General features: G+C 34.4%; 1 protein-coding gene across 2 annotated transcripts; it reads right to left on the reverse strand.

Moving 5' to 3' along the window:
* Positions 1-4,094: 4,094 nt before the first annotated feature.
* Positions 4,095-6,711, reverse strand: LOC138138447 (uncharacterized). 2 transcript variants are annotated; one of them, XM_069058385.1, is made up of 5 exons: positions 6,554-6,711; positions 5,809-5,894; positions 5,216-5,492; positions 4,856-5,143; positions 4,095-4,385 (listed from the first exon to the last, which is right to left on the reverse strand). In XM_069058385.1, exons 2-5 carry the CDS (start codon positions 5,854-5,856, stop codon positions 4,213-4,215), a joined length of 786 nt encoding a protein of 261 aa, XP_068914486.1. In that variant the 5' UTR covers positions 5,857-5,894; positions 6,554-6,711; the 3' UTR covers positions 4,095-4,212. The 2 variants fall into 2 exon arrangements, with proteins under 2 accessions (XP_068914486.1, XP_068914485.1); XM_069058384.1 differs by having other exon boundaries at positions 4,664-5,143.
* Positions 6,712-9,749: the final 3,038 nt, after the last annotated feature.

Raw genomic sequence — 9,749 nt, forward strand, 5'->3', positions numbered from 1 at the left:
CTCGATACGTCTAGAGATATGATCTTTAGGTTTAAACTTATATTGTTCATTTGCAAACATTTTTCCATTTTTTTCAACAAATTTAATTTATCTTAAATTGAAACTAGATAAAACTTAACTCAAGAATAAAAATCTTCATTGTTTACGTCTGCAAAGTTTTTTATTTTTGTTAGATACTTATTGTTTAATTTTTAAAAGAATGTATGTACTTCACTCATACCATTTCTACGAAATGATGATTGAAACCATTAAGCTGAGAAGCTCAGGCTCTCAACTAATACACGCGCTTTAGATTTTGAACCTTTCAGTACCATAGCACGAACTTTAATCCCAGTTTTCTTTCTTGTTGACTCCTGATATCGCTGAAGAGTAAAGAGAACAGTAAACGTTCTGCAACATCTTCTAAGTCATCATAGTATGCCTAACAAGAACAAGTAGGTAGAGGTGTTGGATTTTCTCATGGGCTATGAGTCATATCTGCGCAAACGACGTATATCGATCTCAAGTAGGCACAGGCGCTACAAACCAACCGAAAAACATCGTCATTCATTTGCATGTAATGTAGTCGATGTTTTCAGTTTTCATTTACAGATTTTCACTGGTTTCTCGCTCCCCTTTCGCGCAGATATTTCCAAGGTCACAGCTCATGAGAGAATCCAACACCTTTACTATTTTGTCCAAATGTGGATATCTCCGTAATTCACATCAATTAGAATATTTTTTAAATTGTATTAGTTGCTCTAGACTAGATAAAGTACCTCAGACTGATGGAAAGATAACGTTCCTATTTGAAAGTTAAATTTTTTTGTTGTATTTTTTCTTTTCAAGTGATGTGATTGTTAATATTGATTATCTTATCTTATGGCTTCAATGTTGCGTTTTGTTCTTGGTTGTCTCTTTTACTTGTTTGTCTCTTTTATTTGTTTATATGTTAAAAGTTTTAGTGTTACCACTAGTATACATTTCTAGTCTTATTATTATTGCTAATGCTAACTAAATGTTAAAATAAATTTAATGTGTGCCGTTAGGAGATAACGTTTTTTTTTTTTTGTTTATCGTTCTGTACAAATCTTCTAAATTCAAGTGGACAATTCAGACAGATCGCGTCGTGATGTAACTGAAGATACAAAGTACGAGTTGATTCTGTTAAGAAATCATCAAGGTAACTTTCTTCAAACCGATAATATTTCAATTTTAAAATACGTAGTTTGACTTTGCGCTATCTACGAGTAGGTTAATACTGTGAAGTTTTTTCTATTCATTGCCAAACGCAATGTAAAAGTAAAATTTCTAAGGGCCCGATTTCAAGACATGGTGGCAAATAGGCGGTGCAGCGTAAATGTGTAGCTATCTTTGTCCTACACATTAATTACCAATATGCGTCATCTTTCTCTCTTGCGCCATTACCATGACAACAACAAGTGCGACCGTCGCAAGTCAATTAGAAATCGGCCTCTAAGGCCCGATTTCTGGAAACATTTTTTTTGGCCAGTTAGTTAACTCTCCGATAAATACAAAAATCATGTAATGTGATTGGTCATTTTCTAGCGTTTCTATAGCAACGTTTGATTTAACCGGCCGTTAAGTTATCGGACCGTTCCAGAAACCGGGCCTTAGTAGTCTAATATGTGTATCTTTTTAACTCAGATTTTTTTGCCTAGTTTTCTTAGTCATTTTTCAATTTTCTACACATTTTTTTCAACAAAAACCACAGATTCAGTTGTTACGTCTGGCTCACATTTTTTACGAAATCTTTATAAAACAAGGTAGTTTTCCTTATTTTTAGCATAAAAATCTGGCTCACATTTTTAAAAGGACCATAAAAATAGGGTAAAAATAGGTAATAACTAGTTATTTATTTATTTAACAAGTTCGTGTGTAATTTGGGCCTTTTTTTGGCATGAGTGGGCCAGTTTAAAACTCGAGTGAAACGAGAGTTTTAAAGGTCCACGAGTGCCAAAAAAGCGCAAATTACACAGGAACGAGTTGAATACAACGTTTTTTTGTTCGACGAGCCCCCCAAAGGCTCCAAATGGCTGAAAATCTTTAAAATTAGCTTGACTTTCGTTTTGACAGTGAGCTGTTTTTCAAACTCAACAAACTTCAACGACTAAAAGTTGAAAATCGACTAATTTTTCTAAAAAATTGATGTTTTTTGGAAAATCTGAGTCAGAAAAAAGGAGTTAAAAATATAAGGGTAAAAAGTCAAATTCAACGTTGTTTTTGATGTTTTAGTTGAAATACGGGTTTTTGTTGATAAAAATGCATAGAAAATAGGAAAATGACTAAGAAAACTAGGCAAAAAAATCTGAGTTCGGAACAAATTCAATAAAACTGTAAGTATTAATTTCTGAAAAAAATTCTCGAAGAGGTCAACTTTGTTTTAAAAAAACGCATATTCTTCAGTACTTTACTTATGTTAACAACTTTTCATCTCTTAAGTATGACGTCATCAATATTTTTTTTAAATCACAACTTTCACTTTTTTCTCATTTTTCTGATAGACTTTCACACTACCTAAATGATGAGCAAAAAAATTGCTACCTTACATAACAATTTTTTTTAAGAAAATGACAATTGATAATTCAAAAATTTAATTTAATTTTTAAGGTAAACATTTTTTTTTGTATGGGTTTAGTTAAAATCGAAGGTTTAATTTAATGGAACAAACAATTTAGAACATTTGCGGCAGAGAATTCGCGCTGAAATGGAACAAATAAGCCCTGACATTATTGAGCGCAGTGTACAGAGTGTCGGTAAGTGCTAAATGGTTGGCGGGAGGCAGTTTCAACATTGCGTTGAATGTTATTGGTAACCTTAGATGTTTGCTTGTTTGTTTTTTTAAAGCTAATTAAAATTTTTACAATAAAAATTAAATTAAATTTTATTAATCTAAGAAATTCCTTTTTGAGAGGATTTCCCTTGCCATTCAACGTGGAAACGCTGCAAGCATTCGGGGCACTTTTCCAGATTCCGCATTATTATCGGAAATTTTCGCATTGTAAATTAAAAATGTTATTTTATGTTAAATTTTAATAAATAATTTTATAATAATTAAAAAAAAAAACAAAAAAAAATTAAATTTTTGGGTATTAAAATTTGTCATTTTCTCAAAAAAATTGTTATGTAAGGTATGATTTTTTTTCATTCATCGTTTAGGTAGTGGGAAGGCCTATCAGAAAAAGAAGAAAAAAGTGGACGTTGTCATTTAAAAAAATTATTGTCTGTCTGTCAACACAAGTAAAGTACTGAAGAATATGTATTTTCTAAAGACAAAGTTGACCTCTTCGAGTATTTTTCTCAGAAATTAATACTTAGGTACAGTTTTATCGAATTTATTCCGAACTTTACGAACGCACTGTATATTAGACTACTTTTCTAGATTACTACGAATTTTTACAATATTGAAAATTCTGGGATGCATAAAAAAATTGTCACAAATTTGTATTTTTATGTGTAGATTTATATTTGTTAATAAATCGTTACAACTTCTAAATAATGTGCTGAACATCGTTTTGGACAGCTAATCTGTGTAAGTACTTTACGAGAGTATTTTTTCATGTGAAAATAAACCTGAGCTAGGCAACCAATAAAACGACTGTGTATAGCACGTAGGTATACATATGTGCATATGTACGATTAAGCTAAGACAGACGTTTCGATAAAACAAAAGATGAGGAAGCACTCTTGATTTGTTTTCTTGTTGATCACTCAGTAAGTTTTCATCGAATTTCGAAAATTGTCATCAAGTTAGCCGAAATTAACTTCAACCTACAATCTCACTTTTTTTAACTTTCCCGTGAGAAAGCTTCAAGTTTTTTATTTCTTTCTTCCACTTTCGATTAATCTTACTCTTCCATTTGTGATCTCGTCATTATTCATTTTCATTGTAGCAACATCGCATAATACAAGATCCGGATCGGACAATTTTGTTAATTTCAGTGGTCACACTGTAACTAATCGTGTGTAATTTTCAACTGTGACGGCCTTGAAACCTGAATAATAAGATCCGTACGTGCCATCAGTGTGACACTTTCGTCTCAATTCAGTGCTTCTGTTATAAAACATATGAAGTAACCATAATCAAGAAGAAATTAAAAATAAGTCAAATATAATAATAATAAAAATTACAACCTTCTCATACACTCTAAAATAAAATCAAACGACTGATAATAATCATTAAAAAAAACAACAAGGAACACATCATTCGACTTAGACTTGAGTCGGACTTTGCCTGGGTGTTTTTTGAACAGTTTCACCCCAGTGTTGTGCTGTGTATTGAACATATCCTGGGTCTCCAGGACTACTTGGTGCTCTGTCCTCTTCATGTTTCTCTTTAGGGTAGAGATACGAAGGAGAGAGAATATCATACTTGCCGTATTGTCCTGGAAAGAAATACTCGTAGATCAAATCCTCTCCCAAACAACCCCCCAACGCCAAGGTCAACATAAACACAACTGTACTTAATTTTTTATTCACACAACAACACAAAACACAAAATTTTTGGGTCAGTCTTTTAGTCGTGTTAATGTTGTCCTCGTGGCGCAGATAAAGCAAAATTAGAAGATGTTAGTAGATTAGTGTAAAACGCGACAACAATCTGATTTTGCCTTATTCATCCACCACCTCTCTACTTCTACGAGAGGAATCTATAAATCTCTACCCTTCCTAATCTTGCTCCACACAGGGGAGTGCTCTTCCATTTTAGGCGGGATATCATCAGGCTCATCAGTATCGCTGTCCTGGCGCACGTCTTTCCCATAAATATCAAAACTTTTGGGTTTCTCGTCTTTGATCTTCTTGTACATGCTATCGCGGTATCTCCCGTTCGCGTCCCCCAAATTAACTCCGTTACCGGTGGTGAGGTGTCCGTTTTTCGGCGTCTCCAACGCCTGCATCTGCTTCTTCTCCTTTTCCACGTCTTTCTCTATATCGTACACTTGTTGGGTCACGCTGCGGGTCTCCACAGGTTTGCTGACACTTCTAGGTTGGGTTTGCGACTGTTGCGAGGTTTTCTTAGCCTTGGGACCACCCAAGTCTAGAAGGAACAGCGCAGCAGTGGCCAAAGTCAAAGTTCCAATAATGGCAGCGTTGTCCACCAAGTCTTCCGGGAGTGAGTCCAATGCCGCGAACTCTAAACTGCCTGGAGACAAGGTTAATTGTTTTAATGGCGCGATTAAAGCTTAATTGGAGGTGGATCGATAAGGTGTCTTACCTAAAACGACAAACAATACTGTCCCTACTATGAGAAGAATGTATTCAGTGATTCTTCTTTGCGTGGGTAATTCTCCTGTTAGTCTTCCGATGAACAATGCTGAAGTAATGATGACGTAACCACCGTAAGTGGCGTCAGCCAGAGCAGCCCCAGCTTTATCCCAAGTGACATTATTTAAGAGACTCCACTCGCGGGAGAGCTTCTGCAGGTAGAGGAAGAGTCTGAAGGCCTCGTCGTCGGTCACTTTCTTAAATATGAGACAAGCCACAGCAGACGCCTGGAATTACGTCGCTTCTAACAAACTAGTCATGGAAAATTTGATCCACTTTATACACTATTTTACCCATTTATAATCAGACACTGTTAAGTAGGGTAAACTATCACTCGCTCAATCTTCCAGATTGCTGAATTCAGAAACTCTCTTTCAAATTTAATTAAATTCGCTGTCGATGTTGTTGTACTAATTTTGTGAAAAAACTGTCTCTCATTGTCTGTTGTACTTCAAACCTGCGTTAATGACAGGTTGCGCTTGTAATTTTTTTTCTTAATTGCGTGCGTCATTCGTAATTGACAGGTTTAATTAATCTACTCACCACTTCCAACAGCTTCAATGCAGTCCACCTGTCAAAGTTAACCCCCATCTTGCAGACAACTAATGCGACATCCCTCGCTCCGTTTTCTGCAACAACAACAAATTCGCAGCATTTTCTAATGGAACAAATTGAATTTTTTCATGTGCTTCACCTCAAGGTGACACTCAAAAATAACAAGCAGTGCTTTATTCGGTGTCGCAAGCGAAATAAATTAACATGATTACCAAACATTCTTAATGGATTTATTCTTTTATGAGGAGGAAGTGGATTGTGTGCGGTTTTGGCCGTTTTTTTCACTCAAATAAAAGTTATTGAAACAGAAACATTAGAAATTTCTCGGGAATTATCGACACTAATCAGTCACATCACTCAAACATTTGTGTTTTCTCCTGAAAGGACTTCACGATCTCACAGATTAATAAAACAGAGCGCTCTAGCAAGCGTGAAATATTTTTATTATCGCAGATTTTGACGATTCGGTTTCATTCTTTCGGGTCTTCTTGATTTGGTACGGTTGAGCAGTGGCATACATCAATGAAAGATCGTACAGCTAATCAAAATTTTACGCCAAATAATTGATTGGTTTTCTGGTACAATTTCTAAAGCCGAAAATAAAATAGTGTCGTTTCTTTTCAAACAGTTTTTTCAAAAATTTATAGATGTGTTTTGTGCATCTGCAATCTTAAATCAGATTCTGGCATTTGTACGCCAGGAATTTTTTTTTTTATAAATATTAGTACCTTACCTTTATTTGTGGTAGCGTCGATATGTCGGTATCACTATCGCCAAGTCTTCACCGATGGCACAAATTTCACTCTTGCATTCAACCTGCGCGCATATCAAGAAGATAAGTACTGACACCATAACTGCAGCGCGATTGTGAGTACCCTCACCATGTCTTCCACCAGGCCCTGTATTTTAAAAGCCGAGTCTGTGTGGCAATAACAGACTTGTTATGGCACACAATTATTTTAAAACGTTCTCTCCATTAATTTAAATTTTCGTTGTAAACATCAAAAGGCTTCTTGTTCTGTTGAAAAAAGGCGACTACTGTTTTGTAAAATCCAGTTCAAGGTTGGCTTTACGTCTTTTCGAATGGTTTTTAAAAAAGTCGGGAACTGAATCATGCATGGGAGTAATTATAAATCGAGACGCACCCATCACGTACCATCATTTTGTTGCGCCTCGATTTGAATAATTTTTCTTTTCTGAGTAATGCCAGTGTTATTAGAGTAATTGTCAAAGTAGAATTAAGTTTTTTCATCAGAATTTATTGTTTACGACGTGCGGTATATTTTGATTTCTGTTTTATTACTAAAAACTTTACAAATATAAACATGCATACGTGAAGAACATATTTTTACTACAACGCAAAAATGTTTGCGTCATTTGACAAATTAGTAGATACAGCTCGTTCATTATAGATCTGAATTGTCACATTCAAGGTCGGCCAAGATTGTTGAGTCTAGTAACAAATATTTCAGTTGTGCCAAAATGTTATGAGATCTTTAATAATGTTTCTAGAAGTATTTTACAGTATCAGCTCAAGAAGTTATAAATTATTACCGATGGGTTTTGGGTTTTTTGACAGACACGAAGTCAGTAATTTAGAGTCATTTTTAGATTTGTAATGCAACAACAAAAAATTTATGTATGTTAAACATTCAAAATCATGGTGGACAATAAAAACCCTTAAGTAGGTATACAGGGTGTTTCAAAATTAGCGAATTCCGAATTCAGAGCGTGGTAGGGAAGGACCGAGTGGAGCTAATGTTGCTAAATGTTGTTCAATGCAGTTCAAATTTAGTAAAAAATCCGTGATTAGAATTTCATTAAAATGTTTCGATGCAAAGATATTTGGTTAATTTAATTTGGGTCCTTCTACTTTATGAAAATTTATGGAAGATAAAGTTAAGTTTGTGGTTGTGGTGTTTTGTCCGCACTTTACGGTACGAAGACCATTCAAGGGGGTTCCAGGGGTATGTGCCTGTGTTACAGCGTCAGACAAACTGCAACCCCTCATAAATCCTCGTCTGCCATAAATTTAGACTCATTTCTACAGAATAAAATAAACATTTTCGGAATCAGTTTTAAATCTTACAGTATTTAAAACACTTCAATATTGCAGGACAATATGTGAAAGAAAAATCGCAAAATCCTGATTGTTATACTTCAAAAATTCTCTTTTGTTTTAGACCAGACCTTATATTTTGTCCCATTTAACTTAAACAAATTGCTATAATTTTCAACGTTATTGTCAGGTGGAAAAATTTACCTGTCAAAGATTTGAATTAATTGGAAGGCCTTCTTACGTTATTTTTAGACCGGTTAGACGTTGAAGCCATTAAAATAAACTACTCCACGGAACTGTTTATCACTTACAATCGATGAATAACAAATTTTCTCTATAAACGTAATTACATAATGGACCCTCGACCGTGTCAAAGTTTAGCCACGTACAGTCCACGACAAAATAAACGATCAATTTTTTAACAAGTTCCGTATTCAGAACGGCTGAAATGTGTCAAAGACCGTTTTATGGAGCATTGTTTCAACTTTCGTCTATTTTATAATGGATGAAAGACGTAAAATGTATCACTTCGCACACTCATTTTAGATCACATTTTTTTTACCAGTACAAGCCACCACAAGCAGATGATAGTAATTTGAGCAAATGTGGAAACAATAAGATGCATGGGTTCAGACCAACCAACTTTCTACGTGACAATGATTAGCTCTGAAAGTTGAAATTATCGTAAACCATCTCCCGTGACAAAAATGCGCAATAAAAACACTTGTGCAACGAGAGTACAGAAAAATAAATCATTTCCTCATACACGCACCTTCATATAGGCGACATTTTTCGACAAAATATATTATTATAAAAAGTGGTAAATAAGAACGTGAGAACATTTCAACAAGGATGTTTTAAGTGTGCGATTGCAAAAGAATTTCGTTGTACACTACATGACCTTAAGTGTGTATGTGAGATTCGAAACGATTTAATTCATTATCCATAATTTTTTCTTGTTTTTCAACCATCAATGCGATAAAAGTAATTGTTGGTATTGTTCCCTTCTGCAGAAAATTCTCAAGAAAATGCAGTGTTAGGTCCAAGAGGCCTTGATCAATTTTGCACTGTTTCAGAAATAACACAGCAGCAATGTTTTCCTGGTTTGAAGATAATTAATCAATTAATTAATTTATCGCCACTTTAGCAGCAAAACGCTTCAATTAAGATTTATTGTGGACAAGCACACTTTTTGTACCTTATTCTGAAACTGTGAAAATCATTTTGTGCGAAATGGAAGTAAAGACGATTCTGCTTTCTTACTTCGCGATTAGAATATTCTATTTTAAGAGCACTCACTTATCGGTAATTTTTTAGGATTACATCTTACATTCATTTAATTTATATTACGTCATCTGTATTAAGCAGTGTAATTGCGCTAATAAAAGAGATATTTTAATTTATTCTTCAACTCGAGCTACAAACGTCACAACCTTATTAAAACACAAGCTTATTCTTAACTGTGCCAGTTTTTTCAAACTCATAAAACGACTTTCGATAATGTTCGAAAGTAAAAATGCAATTTAACTTAATATAACTTCAACTTGTATTGTATGTTTGTAATACAGTGTGGTATTATTAATATGTATCACATCAACATCAGGTGACATCGTTGCAATTGGTTAGCAGTTTAGCACAATTATCTAAGCAAATAAAATATTCTTGCTTTTTTCTTGATGTTTCTCAACATTTTGTTGTCTCTAAAGTGACGAGACGTCCCTGCCTGAATCGATTTCAGTTCAGTTTCACCACCCTTATTGGTCCACGTGTGCCAACATTGACCTTCAAAAGTTACAACCCGAATTGTAAAATAGTACAGATAAGCTGCAACGTATTGTATAAAAATATGTTTATCACTCTGTACATTGTT

The sequence above is a fragment of the Tenebrio molitor genome, chromosome 9, assembly GCF_963966145.1.
Source record: "Tenebrio molitor chromosome 9, icTenMoli1.1, whole genome shotgun sequence".
Classification (NCBI taxonomy): domain Eukaryota; kingdom Metazoa; phylum Arthropoda; class Insecta; order Coleoptera; family Tenebrionidae; genus Tenebrio; species Tenebrio molitor.

Bases quoted from the DNA above. Each gene is read 5' to 3' on its own strand.
- LOC138138447 (XM_069058384.1), bottom strand. From the start codon at position 5,856: ATGGGGGTTAACTTTGACAGGTGGACTGCATTGAAGCTGTTGGAAGTG. The intron at 5,493-5,808 runs GTGAGTAGATTA...ACGTAATTCCAG, and splicing joins CATTGAAGCTGTTGGAAGTG to GCGTCTGCTGTGGCTTGTCT. The intron at 5,144-5,215 runs GTAAGACACCTT...CCTTGTCTCCAG, and splicing joins AGTATTGTTTGTCGTTTTAG to GCAGTTTAGAGTTCGCGGCA.